The sequence below is a fragment of the Chrysemys picta genome, chromosome 6 (genome assembly GCF_011386835.1).
Source record: "Chrysemys picta bellii isolate R12L10 chromosome 6, ASM1138683v2, whole genome shotgun sequence".
Lineage (NCBI taxonomy): Eukaryota > Metazoa > Chordata > Testudines > Emydidae > Chrysemys > Chrysemys picta.
The window spans coordinates 42,040,542-42,064,716 of record NC_088796.1 but is presented as its reverse complement, the minus strand read 5'-3'; the positions used below and the strand labels follow the sequence as shown (position 1 = coordinate 42,064,716).

At 39.0% G+C, this 24,175-nt stretch overlaps 1 protein-coding gene across 10 annotated transcripts in view; it reads right to left on the bottom strand.

Moving 5' to 3' along the window:
• MAST4 (microtubule associated serine/threonine kinase family member 4) overlaps positions 1-24,175 on the bottom strand; it is a 422,044-nt gene that overhangs the window by 251,823 nt on the left and 146,046 nt on the right. For 2 of the 10 annotated variants that reach the window (XM_065599053.1, XM_042841754.2), the window contains exon 1: positions 20,789-20,932. The exons of 7 other annotated variants lie outside the window; for them this stretch is intronic. In XM_065599053.1, coding sequence (XP_065455125.1) covers positions 20,789-20,827 — 39 coding nt within the window. In that variant the 5' untranslated portion in view covers positions 20,828-20,932. Of the gene's footprint in view, positions 1-20,788; positions 20,933-24,175 lie in introns of those variants that run through there. One more of the 10 variants, XM_065599055.1, reaches the window with a different exon arrangement.

Sequence of the window (24,175 nt, the reverse complement as noted above, 5' to 3'; positions counted from 1 at the left end):
TTTTGAAAAAGATTTGGGGGTCGTGGTGGATAATCAGCTGAACATGAGTGTGACGTTTGAGTAGGAATAGAAAGCTTATTTTACATCTGCATTTGGCACTCATGTGACCACTGCTGGAATACTGTGTCCAGTTCTGGTGCTCAAAATTCAAGAAGATCATTGATTAATCATTCTTGTGGCTCTTCTCTGAACCCTCTCCAATTTAAGGATTAGAAAACGTGCTTCAGGAGCTCAACCTATTTAGCTTAGAGAGAAAGTTACGAAGCTGGCTTTCCTTCCTACTTGTGCTTCAACAGATTTGTAAAGTAAATTCCAGATACAGGATGAATCAGTTAAATCTGTGCAACCCCACTGAATGCACTTAAAGGGTCCCCACCGGGGTTCTAAATGAGGACAGTGGAATTACACAAATGTATGTCACCCACTGCACAGTGTGCATTACAGGTCTCCTTTTATACCCAATCCCAAAGTGAGAGTCTGCCATAGCCCTTAGATACAGAGTCTGCTCATTTAGTTAAGCAACTCCTGCTTAGCTCTGGAAGCCTTCAGTTCAATCCCCAGTGTGGCAGTTAGAAAAAATTGTGAAGGGAACACATTTGATATGGAAGTCATAGACAAACAACCTGAAGCTTTGACACATCATTTATACAGGGACAAAATTCAGCTTCACTCTCGAGACACGAAAATAGAGGACTCAAATTCCCGCCCCCACAAGTTAAAATTTAAGCAAGTCTGTCACAAGTTAATATGGTGGTCATGCTACACTTGTGTTTTACTGAAGAGAAATAAGCAGACAACAGTTTTCACCCTCCCTTATAACCTGTTATTCTTACTTATTCATACTAAAAAAAACAGAGCTGCTCAAAGAAATATTAATGAAACCATATTCCGTCAGAACATGCAGTTCCACTGAAATCAAAAAGCTTCATGAAATCAGGTCTTCATTTTGCAAGAAAACTGAGAAAGAGTTTCAACAATATCAAAATATCCTATTTTGACATTTTTTGGAAGGAAATGTTTTTATTTGTTTTTAAATGACTTCATTTTGAATTTTTTTATTATATATTGTAACAAATATAAAACAAAAAGTTGAAATCAAAATGAAATGTTTTGATTGACCCCCTAAATATTTGTAGGGTGTGATTTTCCTTCAGAGAATTCCAAGATGTTTAGTTTTTGCTCTGATTTGAAATTAAGACAAATTTTGAAATCTTTCATAAAAATGGACCTTCTGTCTTCCGCACAGCTCTACTAAAACAAGACTAACAATGTCTCAATGACATCATGAATGTATAGCTGTGCAAACATATGAAAACCCAACAGAAAAAGCATAACCACAAAGGGAAAAAAGGTAAATAAAACAAGAAAACAGCCTGGAAGGTAAAAATATAATTTTAAAATATATTATTCTTGCTGTGACTATTTGAGATCTCTCCTTGTAGCCTCCTATTACCTTGCCTAGCTGGGGCACATACACTGAGAAAACTTTCCACCATGGGGTACAGGAACAGTGAAAGTTTTAAGACGTAGCATTGCCAGTTGCAACAGTTTGCTTGTGAATACACTAATTCATCTCCCACACACACTTTCACAATTTTAAAGCATTACAGTGTTACAACTTAATACACTTTTGAAACATCTAAATTATGATCTTGTTGCTTTATATATTAATAAATCTCAATATACTGCAAAAAGGAGTAGTATTTCTGCATGTGCACAGCGACTGGAGTTCGTTGTCTATTAGCTGGAGTGCTTGCCACAACCTGCTTATTAGACAGATCACTGAAAGCCAGTCACTCAATTTGCAGTCAGTCCAGGGTCATATTGTGACCCACATGCCTTATGGGGAGATATCTCTTTAAGAGATCTATTGGAGGTGGGTAGGAACGAGTTGTGTGGCATTGTTGCTAGGCAGATTAGGGTGACCAGATGTCCCGATTTTATAGGGACAGTCCCGATTTTGGGGTCTTTTTCTTATATAGGCTCCTATTACCCCCCACCCCCATCCCGATTTTTCACATTTGCTGGCTGGTCACCCTAAGGCAAATGCACAATTAGCACTCCACACCCAGAAATTTCTGGAATTGGGTGTGGTAGTTTTGGATATTCTGAACAGGTTCCCTGTTGCTGGACTCAGACGCCATGAGGGTAAGTAGTCAGGACAGCTGCTTTACAAAAGTCCATGTGCCCTGTGTGGGTTGAAAGAAGCTGAGCCACAGAGAAGAATGCAGGCTGTTTTTCCCTGACTCTGAAGCATTTTGCTTCAAGTTAAGGATAGTGTTAACCCTCCAGCTGGGAAGCCCTGGCAGTGTTAATATGAGAAAGGGGAAATTGGGAGGGGAAAACCAATTTCTTTTAATTGTACAGTTGGAATGTTGTTTGATTTTAGTCAAACTGTTTTAGTTGTCTCAACTAGTATTATTCACCAACTCTTCTCTTATTTGAATGTGATGATGGGGAGAGTCATTTATATTTTGCTATTCTCAGTTTTGTATTTTTCTTGTAACAGGGTGTTTTAATCAGTATATATAAACTGAGTTAGGCCATGTTTATGCTACCACTTTTGTTGGTATAACGTATGTTGCTCAAGGGTGCGGAGGGAAAAATACAGCCCCGACTGACATAAGTTACACCAACAGAAGAGCTGGTGTGGACTGTGCTATGTCAGCGGGAGACACAGTCCTGCCGATATAGCTACTGACAGTCACTAGGGGTTGTTTAATTATGTCAACATGAGAGCTCTCTCCCGTCAGCATAGAGCAGCTACCCGGGACATCTTATGCTGCTATAAGCTCTCTAATGTAGACATGGCCTTAGTTAGCTAACTGAGTGATTGCAGCAGAGGAAGAGAAAGTCTGTATGGAGTCCAACTGGAGATTTCTATAAGCAAGTTGTTGCAGTGATTTTGACTCACAAAACTATATAGCTTTTGATGACCACAGATTGAAACAGACTCAGATGAACTCAACCTTAGCTTTTGTGAATTCTGAGTTACTTCTCACTGTGTCTCTGTGGGAACTCACCTGTTTACATTTAATTTGTTTTCTTTATGTTTATGTATAACTGTGAAGACGATGTATGTGGATTATAAAGTATCCATGTTATGTTGAAAAAATAAATTATTTATTATGTTGCTTTATCATTATAAGATTCTATAAAGTTGGTACTTAAGAATTAAGTTAATTCCTTTTGTTCTTTTTGGACTTGTTTGTGGGAAGGTTGACCCTGTGCAATTCTTGCTGAAAATCCTCAGTGACTGAATTCTGGGCCTCCATGTGCTCTATGGGAGTTGTGTTTTTATTGGCACTGGAGAAGGGCACTGAAATAAACTCTAGCCCACCCAAAAGTCACACTGTCATGGGTGTTTCATTCACTAAGAGTGATGATGAATGTCAGATAAATTGAGGGTGGGACTTTATTAAACCCTGTGCATTTCTCTGTCCATGTGGCTGAGTTGCTTCCAGCCCATCTCCTCACATATCTGTTCCCCTAGTTTCCCATCAATAGTAGTCCCCCTAGGGACCATGGGCCTTCTGACTTCAGTTCCATTGATCATGATACAATGGGCATTTCAAAATGCTTCCAAATTCTTAGGCTGCAGAATTGTCCATCACCCTGTAGATTAATATAAACAAAGCAGTGCTCTCTTTAAAGGCCATTACCTCAAAAACAAAGGTAGAAGAATTCAAGCGTGCCACACAAAAGATGTGGGTTTGATTCCTGGCTATGCCAACTAATTTCTGTGTGACCTTGAGCAAGTCACTTACTCTTTCTGGGCTTCAGTTTACCGATCTATTGAAAGGGGATATTAATGATAGGGAGCAATGAAAGGGAGCAACGTGGGAAACACTAATGCTGAAAAAGCTTGGGATAATAGTAGATAATAAATGAGTTTGAGTTTGCAATGCTATAAGGTTGCATATCTGGTCAGTGCCAGGTTGGGCTGTCAATGCAAGGAGATCACATCACAGACCAGCAAGATAATAATCCTGTTTCTTACAGTTTGGTTCAAGGAGGTAATAATACAATTCCATATGCTACTTTATACTACTGCACCTAGAATATTGTATTTAATTACACAGTACCAGGCTATTCGAAGAAAAGCGACAAAAATGCTTTCCAGATCACTGAAAGAGTAAAAAAGATTTCCATATGTGTAACTTGGCAAATTGAGGACCAAAGAGGCAAAAGGAGACATTGAGAACCTACTAACATTTGAAGGGTGTAAACACCAAGGAGAGAGAGAATTATTACGTCGTGTGAAACACAGGGGTATAACTGGGAATAACAGCATGTAACAGAGAATGGATTAATTTAGACTGAATTGGAATAATCTCCATAGGGAAATGTGAGACGCCTGTAATTTTTAAGAACACCTGAACAACACTCTAGAAGATAAGCTGTATGGAACAATTTTGCACTCGTGTAGGATGTACTGAATAATCAGACTATTTCCCCTTCCTTACCTCTATGATCCTTCACAGAAATGTTGTGAAGCTAAACCCATTAATTTTTGTGAAGTGCATAGAGCTCTTCCGAGGAAAGGTGCTATATAACATGAACTAAAGCTACAAATTCAGACAAGTTTTTCTGAGGGTCCAGGCAAGTGCAAGGTAGTACATTTCTTATTAATGATAAGCTTTCACTTTTTGCTAACCTCATTTGCCTCCAACAACGGGTCATCAAGTCACACTCTGTACCAAGCCAATAGACTGATCAGAAAAGTTATTTCTATTAAAGAACAATCTCACAGCTAGCACATCTGACTACAGTAGATCAGAAAAGTATGCAAAAATATTTACAGAATTTTTAAGAGATATTTTTCAACTACTGTATTTATTATTTTCTCAGAGTAATAGCAAGTATAGCAGAACATTCAGTCAATGCCTCACTTTAAATTAAAAAAAAGTGTGTCCAATTTCTACTTCAGGTCTTAAAACATTAAGAAAATTGTAAACTTTAAATTGTAAACTTTGTAAACTAAACTGTAACAGAGCCTGGGCTGTAGCAAGAACAATTGCTGGCAAAGGAAAAATGCATCAGCGATAACTTGCTGCATCTCATTCTTGCAGCACTATCATAGATGTTTTATAAGAACAGCCATACTGGGTCAGACCAATGGTTCAGCTAGCCCAGTATCCTGTCTTCCAACAGTGGCCCATCCCAAATGCTTCAGAGGGAAATGAACAGAACAAGGCAATTATCGAGGGATCCATCCTCTATCCTCCAGTCCCAGCTTCTGGCAGTCAGAGGTTTAGGGACATGGGGTTGCATCCACAGCCATCTTGCATACTAACCATTGATGGATCTATCCTCCATGAACTTAAATTATTTTTTGAACTCAGATATACTTTTGGCCTCGATAACATCCTCTGGCAATGAGTTCCACAGGTTGGGTGAATACCACCTGGTCCTGGTAATTTATTACTTTTTCTACTTATCAATTTGTTCCAAACCTCCTCTATTGACACTTCAATCTGGAACGGTTACTCAGATTTGTCACCTCAAAAGAACGGGTCATGTATGGGAATCTTCCTCACATCCTCTGCAGTGAAGACCAATGCAAAGAGTTTATTTAGCTTCTCTACAATGGCCTCATCTTCCTTGAGTGCTCCTTCAGCACCTTAATCATTCAGTACCTCCCCAACATTTAGCAGGTTTCCTGCTTCTGAAGTACTTAAAAATGTTGCTGTTAATTGCCCTCCAAATGCTTTTTTGGCCTGCCTAATTACCCTTTTACATTTGACTTATCAGAGTTTATGCTCCTCTCTTTTTTTCCCCCTCAGTAAAATTTGACTTCTAATTTTTAATGGATACCTTTTTGCCTCTGACTTTTATTCTGCTGTTTAGCCATGGTGGCATTGTTCTGGTCCTCTTACATTTAAAACAAAAATGCATAACTAATGGATTGGCTCCAATTGCTTGACTGTCTAAAGCCATTAGTCTGCAGGATGCTCTCCTATTAACACTGCTAGTTATGGCAATGCCCTGCAGTAGTTACTCCTTTCTCCTACTGCGTCCTGTTGAACAGAGATAACACTGGTCTACAATTTTTGAGAAGTCGTCTGCTTCAGAGATAAAATGTGCTATTTATTATGTATTTTGGTGTGCTGAATTCAAATACGACAATTAAAACAACTGATTGGCTACTGTTTCTAAGATATTTAAGTTTTTACATTTTATGTCTATGTATATTGTGTACAGTTTTAATAATAAATTGTAAACCTAGTTCTTTTCGTGTGTTTATGGTTGCTTTACATGATAATATTTCACCTGTCCTGTTTATGTAACACTTTAAAAATTAGCAAAAGGGTTATATAAATAAAATGTATTATGAAACAAAAGGCAAAAAACTATTATGTACATGGTTTAGTCCTATTCAGTGTCTACTCGGCGCTTCTTGGCTTGTCTCTTGTATTCATTAAATGGAGCATCTCTTGTCACTGTCCAGCAATAGTCTGCAAGCATTGATGGGCTCCATTTGCCCTGATAGCATTTCTCCATTGTTGCAATGTCCTGGTGAAATCACTCGCCGTGCTCGTCGCTCACTGCTCCGCAGTTCGGTGGAAAAAAATCTAGATGAGAGTGCAAAAAATGTATCTTTAGTGACATGTTGCAACCAAGGCTTTTGTATGCCTGGAGGAGGTTTTCCACCAACGACCTGTAGTTGTCTGCCTTGTTGTTTCCGAGAAAATTTATTGCCACTAACTGGAAAACTTTCCATTCCGTCTTTTCCTTGCCACGCAGTGCATAGTCAAATGCATCATCTCGAAGTTGATGTTCACGAATCTGAGGACCAACAAAGACACCTTCCTTTATCTTAGCTTCACTTAACCTTGGAAATTTTCCACGCAGGTATTTGAAAGCTGCTTGTGTTTTGTCAATGGCCTTGACAAAGTTCTTCATCAGACCCAGCTTGATGTGTATGGGTAGTAACAAAATCTTCCTTGATTCAACAAGTGGTGGATGCTGAACTCTTTTCCTCCCAGGCTCCAATGACTGTCGGAGTGGCTAATCTTTCTTGATGTAGTGGGAATCTCTTGCACGACTATCCCATTCGCAGAGAAAACAGCAGTACTTTGTGGATCCAGTCTGCAGACCAAGCAAGAGAGCAACAACCTTCAAATCGCCACAAAGCTGCCACTGATGTTGGTCATAGTTTATGCACCTCAAAAGTTGTTTCATGTTGTCATAGGTTTCCTTCATATGGACTGCATGACCAACTGGAATTGATGGCAAAACATTGCCATTATGCAGTAAAACAGCTTTAAGACTAGTCTTCGATGAATCAATGAACAGTCTCCACTCATCTGGATCGTGAACGATGTTGAGGGCTGCCATCACACCATCGATGTTGTTGCAGTCTACAAGATCACTTTCCATGAAGAAGAATGGGACAAGATCCTTTTGTCGGTCACGAAACATGTTTTACCAGATTTGCCCACTACTTTGGGGTATGCTCATTTATTCGGGTTACTCCTCTGGGGAAGGGGGTTCTGTAATCCTGTCAATGTACTGCTTGTGTCACTTGTGTTTACATATGGAGCTCTACTTCTCCCTTCTGCAAGTCCCCTCCCAATGGAGCTATCTTGCAGGACCTAGAGTCCCTAGGGCTGGGTTACTCCCACCCCAGAACTTGATGAACACCCACACACCCACATGTACATTAACAGAGCAAGTCTGAGCAGACCGGGTCAATCAGCACTGTCAAGCTGACCCCTTATATGTCTCTGGACTCACTGGGCTGGAGGAAGCAGCACTTTCAAGCTGTCTCTCCTTATATGCCCCTGGGCTCCATGGACTGGGTCAAGCAGCACTTTCAAGCCGTTACCCTTATGTGTCCCAGATTCAGCATGTCCCTATCCCCACTCCCCCAACACAATTGTACTGGCAGTAACCTACTTGATGAGCAAATCCCACAGTATTTTGGGCGCTGCAGGGATCTTTAGCTTAGGTAAAAGAAGCGTTGCTGTAGAGTGAATGGGGGAAGCTAAAAACACAAACGAGTAAAGTTCAGCAAGAGAGAGAGAAGCAACCAACTTAACCATAGAATCCGAAGAAGTGAGGTTTTAACTCACGAAAGCTTATGCCCAAATAAATCTGTTAGTCTTTAAGGTGCCACCAGACTCCTTGTTGTTTTAACCATAGAAGTTATTTATTGAATAATAGTAATAACTACACAAGGAGGACTAAACCAACATAATATACATGATTAAAGGTTAATACCTAAGGTAGAAAGGAAAACAAAGAGGGGGGGAGGGGTCTCACCCACTCCATGAGGCTTGAACTGGTCAGGGTTCCCAGATGATGGTGGTAGCTGAGGGTTCTGAATGCTGGAGACAGGCAGAGCCCCCAGCACGATCAGTCAGGAGATGGAGTTCCAGTGGAACTGATGCATAGTGTGGATCTAAGCATCAGAACCCTGACTAGGGGGTGAGTAGGGATTTTTGTAGAGAAAATACAATGGTTCAAGGGAGAACACTAGATTTGTTTATAGGTAAACTGATGACTCAAGGGTTTTCTTTAGACTAGACAATAGGAGCTGATCACTCTTGGCTATGGGTGGTGTTTTCTTCCAGGGAGCTCACAATGCAACTAGGCTGCTTCAGTATTTGGATATCAATTAAGGATTCATTACTAGAATTGGTCTGATAATTGCTGAGCTGGGTGTGTGCAGACATAGGTTCACTAGCATCTGGAGCAGAGATTCCCATGGTGCAGTGCTTCCCTGCTTTTTCTGGTCCCAGAATTCAGTGTGGTTCTCTGTTCTCCATTCTTTATGTAAATTGAGATGTCTTCCTGTCCCATCTTTCATGCAGATGAGGCTAGGGGAGTTGTTTCTGCTCTCCATTCTGTATGCTAATGGAGATGTCTTAATCTTGTCACCCTTGTCAGGAGGGGTCTAGGTGTGTCTCCCAATGCCCTTCACTGCTCTCTGCAAGTTTTCTTCCTCTGATGGGTTTTGGTTTAAGCAGAGGCTGGGGGGGGGGGGGTGTCTTTCATGAGTCAGGCTGGATACTGCACCCTGGTTCCCCAAGAACACAGAGGTGTCTGGTATCACTTGGAAACCCTAACATCACCTGCCAGGAGATTCCACTGCTGTAGTCTGGAGCCCAACAGCTCTGCCTTACTCTTGGGTAGTTCCAAATCCCTGACAAGGTCATTCAGTTCACCTTGTGTTATGAGGTGTGGTTCAGAGGAGGAGGGTGGGAGAAAATGTGGGTCCTGTAACATTGATGGTTCAGGACCAGAAGTTTCATCCTCTTCCTCGTCTGACTCAAGTGAAAAGGATTCTGGTACATCAGGAACCGGCAGTCCTCCTCCGTGGGGTACTGGGAATATAGCTGATGGAATGTTTGGATAATGCACAGTCCACTTTTTCTTCTTTGACACACCTTTCCCAACTGGAGGCACCATGCAGAAGTAACAATTGCTGGTATGATCTGTCGGCTCCCTCCAAATCATTGGCACTGCAAAAGGCATAGATTTCCTTTTCCTGTTCAACCACTGGCGAAGATTTGTTGCACAAGTGTTGCAGCATGTGTGGGGCCCACCTCTTGTCCTGATCTCCAATTCTGCAACCAAACTAAAGGTGATAGGCTTTCTTAACCATAGTGGTTATACTGCGCTTTTGTGATGCAAAAGTCACTTCACCACAAACATAGCAGAAGTTATCTGCACTGTTCAGACAAGTACGAGGCATCTCTGCTCACTTTGGCAAACAGAAATATGTCCCTTTGCAAAATCAAACACTGACAAATAAGAGCACGACACTGTATGATTTCTAGAGCTGATATAGGACAATTTGTTCAGCAGAGTGATGTAAGCTTCGTTATGATTGCACCATCCATGACTTCTAGGAATAACATGATGCAATTCATATCATGTATGACGCAATACCAGCTTCAGATTGCATCATTCATTGTTTTGCCTAAAAAGCAAGTACTGTCCAAACCCAGTCATAGATTTATTCATAGATCCAGTCAAAGATGTATTTTAGTCATTTCTGGTTTAAATTGAGATCCTTTCCCTTTATAACTCACTTATCCTCCGCCATTCCCAAGTCAAGGGTCGTATATACTGACCCAATAGCAGATCTTGAAAACTAGAGCCAATCAACAATTTCAAGCATCATTTTCGTTCTCAGTGACCCAGAATTAGTAAAGTTTGACTACATATATTTCAGAAACATTTTGGCTGTACAGCAGTGTAATCATTATGGCTGTTATTTGTATAAAAGACACTGCAGTGTTGTGAGGGGAGCAGTGGTGGATAAATATTAAACCAGATTCTCATCAATTACTACATTTCTTTTGTGGTGCTTTAGTAGGAAAACAAAAAAAAAATAGTGAGTTCATATTTAAAGATTCTAGAATGGCCCACATTGTAGAAATGCACCAATTTAAAAGTGCCAGGATTCCCACCCACCCCCAGCATCTTGTTAGAGCCTAAAGACAACAACACACTGCTTTATGCATCTATAAGCCTCACAACCAGCTTTACTGGGTTCAGCATCAAAGGAGCATGGCATTGATCTGTATTGTCTAGGCTCATTACCAGATAGATAGAAAAAAAAGCAAGCTAAAACCACATGCTATAAGTTTATAACCACTTAGGGTCAATTCTAAAATTCTGATTTTAACATTACTGTTGCAGCACCCATCATGTGCTTAGTGCTACAGAAACACTGAAGGAGGCACTGTCCCTAAACTGAAGGGCTTACACTCCAAGTGAACAAAACAGAGGGAGGATAGGAAAAAGGAGTCAAATGTACCAGGAAAATGGACAGATGACTGGCCACATTCTCTGAAAACGTATTTTTAATTTTGCAGACAGAGACCTTCATCAATTATTTCAGAGCCTTGTCATAGGTGCCATAGCAGGAGTCTTCTGTTGGGATGTGAATGAGAAGATGGCAGTGGTCTTACAAGGATAACTCAAGGTAGGCATTCTACATTGAGAGGATGGCATAGAAGAAAGCCCAGACACAACTGTGTTAGAAGGACAAAGGGGCACAAAAGCTGGCATCATTAGCAGAGTGGAAGAGAGGCAATGTAAAAATGGATATATAGGGAGAGGAAAAGTTACACAGAAACTTGAAGACAAGAGAGGAAGGATGAACTTGAGGTTGTAGAGGAGAGTTGGAACTTGAAGAAGGGGTAACATCCAGATCAACGAGTAAGGAAGACAATCTACCAGTAACATATTTTCAGTTAATGGAGCTCCTTAAGCCAGAGGTTGCCATCTTTTGAAGATCAGAACAGAGAGTCATGTGAGATATCTTCAAGTACCTTGTGTATATTCTGCCAAGTGTCAAACATGAATGATCACTGCAACCAAACCACCCATGAGAGCCATCAAAGCTGCATAATTATGTTCAGATATCTATGAGGCATGTCAATACAGTCCACGGAATAGAAAGCTATATCAACTATAAGAATGAACAAAACAAAGCTGAGAATACTTCAGAAAGTAAATGGGCTTGAGGACAGGAATACAGCAAGAAAAGAAAAGGAAGCCAGTAAAATTCCATATTCGGTGATCAATTATATATTGGCTCAGTGTAAGATCTTCCCCTTTCCACCCCAGCCATCACAGTGCCCAGCCATCTCAAGTAAACTGTACATTTTGATCACCTTGGCCTTAGAGCAACTCCAAATTATAGCCAACAGACAAGTGCAATTATTCAGGGCAAAACTGATAAAATGTGGAAGATGATATGCAGACTCATGCCTGCATGTCAAATCTGCTATTTTTCAACATCAAATAGTATGAGATATCTTCTAATAACTTAACCCATTTGATCACTACTAAACTCACACCCAGTAAATTATTACAATCTTTTGTGTATTAAAAAAAGGTATTGTTTGCTCTTGAGTGGGTGGGGGTGGCTAAGACATCAACTAATCAATAAGAATGAATCCAGGTAACATGAATACAGATTTCAACTTGGACATGATATTAACACCTCTTACATTTTCCTCCACACTGTTCCTTCATTTTACTTATGTGTTTACTAATCTTGCAAAAACAGAAACCACTTAAAACTAAGATACTGTTCATAAAAAGCATTAAATTCTACTAGGAACTTTCCAGGTAAGGAGTAAATTTTCCAAAGAAATGTGCCTGAGCTGCACTCTCAAAAAAAAAAAAAAAAAATCCACTGTGATCCTGCTGAGTGTGTAAAAATCAATGGGCAGCCCTAGGTATGTGGCTCTCTGAATTTTCAACACAGTTAAATTTGTATTCTCAAACTCAGCCAAAGGATTTCCAGTTTTTGGAATTAGAGATCACTAAAAAGCAGACAAGGTTAAGTTCCTGAAGAGAGCGTTTTAAGCAAGATTGAGAATCTGCAAAAGCAATGATCTTCTGTTACACAAGTATTTTGCTTCAATTACAGTTTTAGGATTATTTATTATTATTATTATTATTATTTTTATTTGGGGGGGGGGGGCAGAAATCCAGTTCTGATCATTACCCATCTGAGAAACTCACTCTTAGCTAGCTTCTCTCAGCTGCTGAAATTAGATTTATTTCCTTCCTCTTCACTGGCTTAATTAAAAGAAATTAATTTTAATGAACCAATACCAAAAGTAAATTCAAATAAAAACAAATGAAATCAACTCCTTGTACACTGCTTTACAATTAGCAGTTTTGATTTTTCTCTTTTTTGACTGCAGTCTCTCCACTTTTCTACTCTGCCTTCCCTCACAACCATGTTCTGTTTTATTGTGCTAGACTAAGTTTCTTGGGGCCAGGCCCTTGTCTTCCTACTTAATATAGTACTTTGCAGTGGTACATAAACAATAACAGCAGTATGATAACATATACCCCTGGAAATTCTGGTTCTTTAAGTTAACCATCAAAAAAGGAAAAAAAGAAAAATCAAACGCCAACACCTGAAAGACTACAAAAGTTTGATGTAACACACCATCTATCTCTAAAAGCAGCTTACTAAAATATATGTTCCATATACCAATCCAGTGTGTGCATTCTACAAATCCATCTGGATACCAGGTATCTGAAAACAAGTTCCAGCATAATAATGTAAACCTCAAGGTCATTACAGGCAGCACTGGTAGTTAAGGTTGCCTGAATTTCCATGATCAGAGACTCTGCTCTCAGTTGCTTAGATCTTTGCCAAACTTTAACGGTTTGGACTGCAATTCTCCAGGCTGAATTTCTTGGAGAGCTGCAACTAAAATGGTCCAACTGTTTCTGAGAACACAGAGAAACACATTTTGCCCATGTTTAAAAAAAAAAAGTTATTTTGCTTCATTGAGAAGCTGTAGCATCTACCTGCTTTGGAGCAGGGACTTAAATTCTGTCAGGAGTGTCACTGTCACACAGGGATGAGTCTTTTGCCATCCCTGTGAAATATGTGCTCAAATTTGGACAAGTAACAAGCCTCCCAAAAAATCTCATTTCTCAAATGCTCAATAGAGACATGTTAGCGTGGCAGCAAAAATCTCCAAAGCTTGTGGATTGAGCATGCTCCATCCAAAGGCTGCAGGAGCGGATCAGGACTCAATCTCTGTACTTTCAATGCCCCCTCTGCTGGTATCCAGGCAGATGGATGAGAAATGGAATGGGTGACCATGAGAGCAGGAACCAGAGGATGTATGGTTTGAGAGGAGCAGGGGGGGAGAGGCAAGGGGGGGGGGAGTTGTGGGAGAGAGAGGCAGGACTCGGGAGAGGATATAGATTAGAACTGGTCAGAAATATTTCTTCTGAATGATTTTCTCACCAAAACCACTCTTCACAAAACCAAAATTTTCCATGGGAAAAAAAAACTTAAGTTTTGCTGGAAGTTTCTGCTGTCATCTAAAATGACAGTTCCCCAGCTGACTGCTAGGAAGGGTCTTGTTAATTTCACTTTTTGCCTGGCCCCTGACAGAAACTGAAATTGACAAAATCTTTCCAGAAGGGCTGCCAAGGCTAAGCATCTTGACTCTCCTCCACCCACTCAACTCTAGGGCCAGACAGGCTGAGCACCCCAGGTCTCTCTGTCGTTTTGGTTGCCAGAGCCGGAGGGAGGCAGGGAGGCGGAGAACTACGGTGCTTTACCTCTCCAGGCACTGGGCTGGAAGGCTCTTGTCAATTTCACTTTCTCAGAAAAATTAAAGGAATCCCCCCCCATGTGAGATCATGTAATTAAAAACTAACTATCAAAATACACATATAGAAGGTGCATGGACAGCCTTGATTCTGGCATTTCCTAACTTTGCAACCTTAACATTCTTTTAGGATTGTTTTAAATTTATTTGTAATATATAGTTGGATAACACTACTGTAATCAAAAAGGCAATGGTTTCAACATAATGGGAAATGGATTTAAGAATATGTTAACATCTGTGGGAGTGGGAACAACCTATAACTCAAAGAAATAACACATATAATGTTTTAAAAGCGTAAGCAATATATCAGAAAGTAAAAATAAATTTGAAAAATCCTTAGACCAAATGTGACTGAAAAAAGTAGCAATGGCGTAGGCAAGTGGAAGGGAAATGTAAAGCAACTTAAGGGAAGCTTCTCACAATGGAGCGGAAAGACAATTACAATCAATGTTACTATTTCCATGTGATTTAACAGGAACTAAGTTAATTACTTGTTGCCACTGCATTAAGTCTATACTAGTCAACCTGTTTGTCAAACCATACTAGATGGGCACAGCTATGAGATAAAAAAAAATCCCACAAAGAACAATTCTTAATGTAATCAAGCAATGATAGTGGTACTAATTAGAGGTATGCATGAACTATTTATTAAAATTAAATATATTCATTGTTTTCTAGGACAAGATGAGTTATTTGGGAATTGGTGGTAACTACTGCACACTGAACCGGAAAACTGGTTTTGCATATGGCTCAAAGAACATGACAGAGCTTGATTCAAACCATCTCAAGATTCCTCTGCTGAGAGGCACTGCTCACCAATGGATCTGATATGAAGGAACATTAAGTTTATGTCTCTCCTTCCCAACATAATACCAGTCAGTCAGTTCTGTGACATATTGTAGGCATTATCAAGAAATGGTAGTGCAATTATCAAAAGGCATTAGTGAAAAGTATGATATGGGCTACAGACAGAGTCTGGCCTAATGCCAAATACACTGGCTAAGAATATAGCAGTTCTCTTTACTTGCTATGAGGTGACCACACCACAGAGACAAGTGAACCGATGAGAGAAATGTTAACCCTTTCAGGAAGACTGACTTTTATAGTGGCCATAATAGCAAAAAAGAGATGTTTGACAAAAGAAAGAGTGTTTTAGAAAGCTTGACAAACATGCAACAATGGATGAATACCTTGAAAATACAGGTGAATTAACTGATCAAGAGATTGTGCACTCTATCAGGCCCACAGAAGTGACCGCTAACGAGGAAAGGAAAAGTGTTTTTTGCATCAGTCTCTCATCTTACAGAAGCATTATCTATCTCAGGCACTTCTAAGACAGCTGTCACTGTGGTATCTATCCATTAGAAAGTACCACACAAGGTTCTTATTTTTCTGTATCAGGATAGAATAAAGATGTTCTGGCTTCCAACATGGTGCCCACAGAAGCTGTTAAAAGGAATCTAGACATAGTTATATCAACAAACACTGAACACTTAACTATGAGTGTATGAAATTACATTTTTAACTACAGTCAGACAATCTTGCTCACACAGACACCTTTTTCAATGTTCAGATCTATATAAAAAATAAACACACAAGCAAATGCATTGATTCTTTGTGGATTAATTGAGTGCCTATTTTCAGAAGGAAACCCATACAGAAACTACATGTTAGAAACCAAACCGTGCAAGCAAAGATTCCAGATCCTCTACCTGCCTCCACCACTGGGTTTCCCCTTTTCTTCACAGACCAAGTTATTTTCTTTTCTTCTTACTAACAGGCAAAGGCACGTATCTCAGGCACAATTCACGATTGTGTCACTCCCCTTCTACAATGCTATGACTCCATTCAGTGAAATTATACCTTTGTAAAAAGATGAATCAGGCCCCTCATGTCCTAAAAGAGGGAGAATGTATTGTACACAGCTCCTGAGTGAGTAGAAAATGCTAAGAGCCTCTCTAGCCCCTCCTCTAGAAAACTAACTTCTCTAATCTCCTTCCTCTGAGCCTGAAACACAGGGTAAGGTCTAATGAACATTTTCCAGCTTCTATCATCAGTTTTCTCCAACAGGCTACCATCAAAACACATTCCCATTCCTCTATTAAGTCAACAAAAAAGCAGTTATAATGTCACTGCCATTTCCTTTCATACATAGTATGTTCTCCCCAACCCCAATGAACAGAGTAAGGGACCAACTTTTATGTCAATTTCCAATATTTTGAGAAGAATTATTTCTCTATAGGTAACAGGATCCAGGGCTTCCTTTCCCACCAAGAAAACTGTGTGGCGTAGCAGCCTCAAACGGTGATTTTTCTGGGAAATTACTCCTTCTCTGTCTGAAGTCGTACTGGTAGAAGCAGTGAGTAAGGTCTTGGGAAATCCCATATTTCTGTGTTATGGAAGTCCTGGACCTATGTCCAAGATTTCAGCGCATGATGGTTTCACTATGCATGGCCAGTTGCAGTGTCTCATACATTAGCATAACATCAATTCATACATTGCTCCAAGAAGCTCCTCTGTATGCTCTCCCCCAGGCTATGCAAGAAGGTGTTTACCATCACCAGCAACAAAGCCAGAACTGAAACTAGAGAGACAATGGGTGAGGTAACATCTTGTATTGGACCAACTTCTGTTGGTGAGAGAGACAAGTTTCTGGGCCTCACAGAATGGATACTGAACCAGCTGTAGGGGGCATGTGAACATAATTGAACGGAAGGCCCAGTAAGAATTTTCTAAACGGGAAGTATGTCCCTTAATGAAAAAACACCTCTTTTCTGCAGAAAAGAGATGGTATCATCAGAGTGCCTATCTAGCATTGGCAACAATAATTCAACTTTCCCATGCTCTCTCCCTCCCCAATGAAGGGAAAGAGCATCATTTCACCCATGACTTATCATCACAAAAAGTACTTTACTTTTTTGTATTTTTTGAAGGATCGTGTAAACACAAACCATATTAGACTAGTATTAGGGCTGAGAGACCAGTCAACAGCAAGGAAATTCTGAGCTACGGATCCTAATCTCAGCAATGTGATGTCTAAGCATTTTAGCACATGCCACTGAATATATCTCAGCTGCCTCTCTGCTTTCTGAAACCGAACTCGAGAACAAGACAAAGACAAATTATGAACAAGGAAGGAAATCAGAATCACTGTAACAAAACATAGGACTGTGGAAAAAACTCTCTAAATATGGAAGTTGCTTCTGTTGTTGGTTACTTTTAATGATCATCATCTTCAAGTGGTATCTTTTTACATACCCACTACAGTATACTTGACATTTCAGAATCAGAATGAAATGTCAGTGTTTAATGACATCACCAGAATGCAGCTAGAAAAAGAAGTTAGTTTTTTGGTTGATGCCTCAAAATCACTTTATAGAGAACCCGTTCATTGACAAGGTACAAAAGTAATTTAGAGCTTCGTATTCACCCATTTCTACCTTTTTACGGTTGTATCCAATAATAGCAGTAACAGGAAATAAATCAAAATGTTGTTAAATGATTAACAGATTCAGTTAGTCAGGGTGAGATGTAGGAAGGGCCAGTTTCTGTTTGAAAAATTGAGTGTCTAAACAAAATCAAAATGCCAGAGGTTTACTTAAGTCCAGCAATTTGTAATAGTTTTTATATATTTTGAAATGCAATCCAAGTAGCCTCCTGTTTTTTTCCAGAGTATGGTGGTGGCTGGGCAGCAGGCATCACCATATCAGGACCCCATCTCAAAAAAAAAAAAATGACAGACGTGTTCTGACACAAGGGCTGGAGTGAACAGCGTAGAAAATCTATGAAAATATGCAGTTATATAGAATCCTTACCCTTTACAAATCAGGTTTCAAAGTTAAACATGTAAGATCTATTATCACATGATCAATTTATAAGAAATCAGAGTTGTGATAAGATTACTCTTTGAAGGTTAAGTGAACCTTCAACTAAGCAAGTGTTCACCTTCTACTCAGATGCACATATTTATAATGCTTCTCTATGGCTGTATTTCCATGGCTCCTGTTTCTAATGTTGTAACCCCACGAACTTTTGTGCTTGAAGATGGACAAACTGAAGTTTGTTCTCTTTTCCTTGAAGACCAAAACCACAGGCAAAAATCACTAACTTACCATTTACAATAGATGCACTTCTATATACATTGTTACAAGTCTTTAAATGAAAGCATCTGTAATGTATAAGAAAGAAGAAAAATGGACAGAAAAGGTACCACAGTGTTCAGTCCAGCATAACAATAGATAGACATTGATTTTATAATGTGTGATCCTTTAAAATTTACTTTTCAACTAAATACAAACGTTACTTACTTTGCATTACTAGTGCTACTTAAGGCACCCGTCACCTCTAGTGTGTTGTATTATACAGGTAAAGGTTGAGTCCCTGCCTTGGAGAGTTTACAATCTAGGGGCTTAATCCAGCCAGAACTTGCTAACGGGCATAGATTTTTGTGGAACTATGTTCCAAATTAAGCGTTTGTAGGATCTGGTCCTTACATTGTGAACATTCCACTTTAGGACTGGATCCTAATCACAGGTATGTGGTGTGCATCACCTCTTTAAAAACAATTCAGTATTGCATGTGTGCACTGCTGGTTTTGATATTAGGAATACATTTAGTGCATGGTTCTCCACACTCTTTAAAAATGCTCAGCTAAGTATAATGGGAAAATGTAAATATACAATTAAATGTATTTGAATATCCATACAAAAATATTTAATAAAGTTATAGCAGATTACAGAAACAAATTACAGAATGTTTTGTTATCTTGAAAATATTTATGCTACAGAATTTTGCAACAGACATATGCATTACAATTTTATTTATCCCTTAATCTGTACAGAATGCTGTTCAATTCATGTCAAAAGGCAGATATCTGGTTTACATTACTCAGTGGATTATAGCAGGTTTAGTAGGAGAAAATCTGTTTTTACTGTGAAGATCTACCTCTTGAAACTGTTAAATCCTCTTAAATGCTGTCACTGGCAACCCCAGTATATAGTAGTTGAGATCTCCACACACATACACCCCCACACAATCAGTTAATATAAAAGAAGGATTCAGGCTCTAAGAGACTAAGGAAAGCATAAAAGCAGTTTATTTTCAAAAGTTAACCTAGTTCTCATGGCCAAATACAGTAATACAAAGTTAAAGAAAAACAAATGGACTTTAACCAATAAGAGGTCCCAGGGAGTTTGAACAAATATTTTATCACAGTGACTTAAAAGGTTTGTTATACAATAATGACTAAAGATTTTATTTTGGTTTTATTTGTCTGATAGAAATTACAACAGTCTTTAGAAGAACTGGGTTATCTGGAAGCATATTTCAGTAGGAACCACCAGGTTTCTGTGAAGTTTACAACTTTTGAAAGTTCGGTGCATTACAGAGCTTTTTTTGTACAGTTTTGCATTGTTTAACAAAGCCATAGTGATCCCACATACAGCATGGGCTTTCCCTCTCTCTCTGTCTCTCTCTATTGAAATATTGCGGAAAGGAAAACAAAAGAAAGGAAGTACATTCAATGCTAAGAGTGACTTGAGGAAAGCTTTTTTTTTTTAAAATAAACAATAGACTACAATCATATAGTTTAAAGTGGTGCTCCTTTTTGCTTCAGTTTTGAAGAGAGTCACCATATTCCATCCATAATTGTGAATTTTCTTACACATATTTAGTATTATTAAGAAACTGATTTTCAGACCTTAATTAATATTAATTATTTTTAAAAAGGACTAAAGTGGTCTAATATGCAGTTAGCATATGCAAGTACAGATTTTGAGCTAAAGTAATAACCATTAGAGACAAATGAAAAATTCCCAATTGTGCACAGCACTTGTGAAATGAACAATTTGTTTGAAATTTGGGGGGGGGGGTATACTGTGGAATGATAGCTTGCAAAATGTGATTTAGATAAGCATGTTTTGAATTATTTATCATTCTTACAATGCAGCTGAAATGGCCATGACTTTGTTGAAGTTCCAAAAACAAAAACAAAACAAAAAACCTACCACACCCACTTATCCCCCAAATAATGGCCTTATTTTACCCAGTTTTCGCTTCAAATGCATCTTTATGATTAAGTAACTTTGTTTACAATGTAACAAATTCAACCATGGTATCACAAATCAATTACTTTAAAAAAAAATACACAGTACCTCTTCTGCTTTCCCAACCTACAGAAAAAGATAAACTTGAAACTGTAGCCCATATTAATTATTGCTGAAACTCCAATCAACAGCTGCACACATCTGCTATGAATGCCCAGTAATGCTAAGCTTAGATTCCCCTTGACATACTAGTGTATCACACATATCAATATACATCACCATAGTTGTAGTTAACTACACAGAACATTGCACTTTTAAATCGTTAGTGTCAGCATATTAAAAACCAAACTTCTTTGCTGTAGAAAATGTTATTCTAAATATACTTTATAGATATTACTCCCCACCCCCACCCCCCGAGACAGACAAATCATCAGACAGTTCCTACAGAAGGGAGAGCTGATGAGCATTCTTACATGTTGTACCTGTAGCATGACACTCAACACATCACACTGAAGGTATGTGGTTTAAAAAAATTGTCCATACATTTGTCGTACAGGAAAGGAATGAAACAGGAACTTTGAAATGATCAGTGGTTCATTGAGAAAACAAGAATGGACAGTTTCCTACCTGAAGCCCTCGTCTCCTCAGAATGCTGGACTCATCCATTGCACTATTTAGCTTCTCTTATTCCTCCCACAACAGTATAGCCATGCTGTACTATCTCAGACTTCAGCACCCTTATTCAGATCCTAGCAGCTGCTAAACACTTACATCACAGTTTATCTGATTGGAGATTGAAAGTCAGCTGACTCTGGTTTAGTTATTCACTCCAGCAACTTCAGAGATCATGAATGCTTGCAGTACTGTGTTACAAAGCAGCAAGTGGGCTCCAGACACCTAACACATTCATCCAGGCAGGAATAGCTATTAGACAGAGGAAATCCTGTGAGCATTGTTATATTCAAACAATAACACTGGCATCCTGTGCTAACGGCAAACTGCTTTGGGCACTGACTTCTAGGTCAAGCACTTTCAGAGGCAACCGTAAGGTCAAAGTGTCTGAGTAAATCAGCAGTGACACCTCAGTAAAGGCGGCAGCTGATTGTGATGGTGAAAAACTGGGGCACAGCTGGTCAGTCAAGCAGCACGACCAAGTCTGGCTCTCATCGTTTTGATGGCATCAAAGAAAACAAAATGTAGCATAACATGCAAGCTGCCTTTTAACAACACAGAGGCAGTTTTCCAGTCACCACTGGCATTTTACCTAACAGCTTGAAAGCCAATTTATTTACATAAATACCTTGGAAGCCTATTCTTAAACCACAAATACAGAAACATTGTAGAGTTTAATGTCATTCACATTAATATTAACACCTGATCAAAATATGATAAAGTAAAAATGAAATGCATTCATTAGGTGAAATGTTAACCCAGCTACAAGAGTATAAACAGTCAAAACATAGGATTCCCTGCCTGGTTCAGTGATATGGCTGACCTCACAGCTAACGAACGACTGGCATTCTGCAGAAAGGGAATGTCTGAAAAATTCAAAGCAATTTGGGCTGACTTTTTAGAGGTCTATGATTACGTAGACCCCTAAGATAGATATGTCATGTCCCCTCCCTTCCCTTTATTCTAAGGCTCTTTATTTACTTAGTGTATTATGATGAATCTGGTATTTTGGTATATGTTGTATTTGGAAAAATTAATAAACAAACAATAGGATTCCCAACGTGTAGTTTCACAGTCTATTTCAGCTTGTTTACCTTGTTCATTCTCATTTAATTTCAATTTAAGGCAGCCAAGAGATGAATATTAAGTTTTCATTATCTGCATAATTCATTAGAAACACTGCGCTGTAATGCCACTTTATAAGAAATTACCCCTTTGCTTTCAAATTGCACATGTTTAAACTGAAGAAGCAGAATGGGGTCTAATGGTTAAAGAAAAACAACAGCCACTAACCCACCTAGTGACATTGGGCAAGTCACTTGTGCTCCTAGGCCTCAAATCAACCCAACTGGACAAAATGGGTGGAAAAAGACAAACAATGAAGACAGCTCTGTACTGAAAACCAGATGCTGTATCTGAGGTGATCATTCCTGGATAAACAAATGCCAAGAGGAAAAGTAAAGTATTTGACTTTTCTTATCAGTACAGCTGCTACTAAACTAAATATTGATTTTTTTTGAAGCTGTCAGACTATTAGCCTTGATATCAATTGATACTGTGTCATTAAAAATCTTAGAGGTTTAAGAACCCAGCCACTGAGTTAAATTGATTGAATTTTATGTTCAAAAATGATCTCTGCATACATCTGTAGATTTACGCAGGAAAAATCTTGTCAAGAAATACTAAAACACATTACCAAGAGAGATCCCCACAAGCATGCCCATAGGTTTTCAATTTGGGATTGATCAGTTGATACAACATAAATTAGGAAACATCCAGGCATTTTAATTTCATACACCTAGGAAAAGAGTTACAGCATTTCCAAAACCGAGAAGCACAATCAAACCCTGAAATGTCATATTACCAAAAGTCTCCTGTAAAGACAAAATAAATTTGAGAGATTCTGAACACAGATGTGACTGCCAGCTAATATTCAGAGAGGGTACCACCATTTTTTTTATTATTATTATTATTAACTGTTTTCTCCTCAGAGCTATTGAAACTTGGTACTTCACGGAAGGGAATTTTAATCCTTTGTCCTCATCCCAGTAAAGTTAACTGCCCTAATTGGCTAGTGTTGGGGAAGTTTTTTATTTCAAAAGTGTCATCCCATGAATTACATCACAGCCCATAGAAATGAAGTTTAGTTGCAGAGATACCAGGGCCAGCTCCAGGGTTTTTGCCGCCCCAAGCGGCACAAAAAAAAAAAAAAAAAAAAAAAGCTGCGATCGCGATCTGCGGCGGCAATTCGGCGGGAGGTCCTTGGCTCCGAGTGGGAGTGAGGGACCGTCCGCCAAATTGCCGCCGAATAGTTGGACCTGCCGCCCCTCTCCGGAGTAGCCGCCCCAAGCACCTGCTTGGCAAGCTGGTGCCTGGAGCCGGCCCTGAGGGATACGCACATCTATACGGAAGTAGCAGGTACTTCTGCAGATACCTGGCTCTCGTACATTTTCATTGAAAGATATGATGTACCTAGAAAACTTTTCTGGGAGGGGAATGGGTTGGGGTGGAGATGAAAGATACAATTCTTAGCAAAGGATATAAAAATCAAGATAAAAAAAAAATCAAGGTTAGTATTCAGCCATTAACAAAGTCTAAGAGGAGGATTATGACAATCACACCACCAAATCTAGTATGAAAAGGTATTGATTTCCTGTCAAAATGCATCACTTTGAGAAGTGGACCACATACATTTTAAAGAAATAAAACCCGCTAGAGGCAAAAACATTTGGGACAAATATAAAAGATTGCTGAAAAAATAACATTGAACAATAATAGCATAGCTGAGGAATAGGAATAGGAAAAGAAAAGTTGCTCCGTTTGCCCTAGGTCTACATACCTTAAGGTGATCAAAAATGTATGAGAAATTAATTTAAAAGTTATATAGTAACAGTGCTCATGCACAGAGTACAGAAGGTGCTGGCACGGACTTTGATTATAAACACCAATTTTCTGAGGCTTGCAATTATGCTGTAAAAGATTCAACTTTGCCAAAACTTCCTATATTAAGTTACACCAGGAGTAATTTTTAAAAATATATTTTTAAAAACAAAGAAAGTGTTCACATGTTAGATGTTTAAATTACACACCTACTAACTCAAAAACAGCCCTTTTAGTCTACCGATGTTTCAAATCATGTATATCTAATGAGCCAGATCCTCAGCTGTGTCAGAGTTCCAGTTAAAGCCACCTTGGCATTCTCCCAGTTCCCAGGAATGGTAGCTGCCAATTCAGGACCCAACATCAGACAAAAAGAGCAGCACAACAACTATTGGTTAAACTTCAGTTTAACCACAGACCTGACTAGATAGCCAGAAATATTAATATACCAAGTGCTAAAAG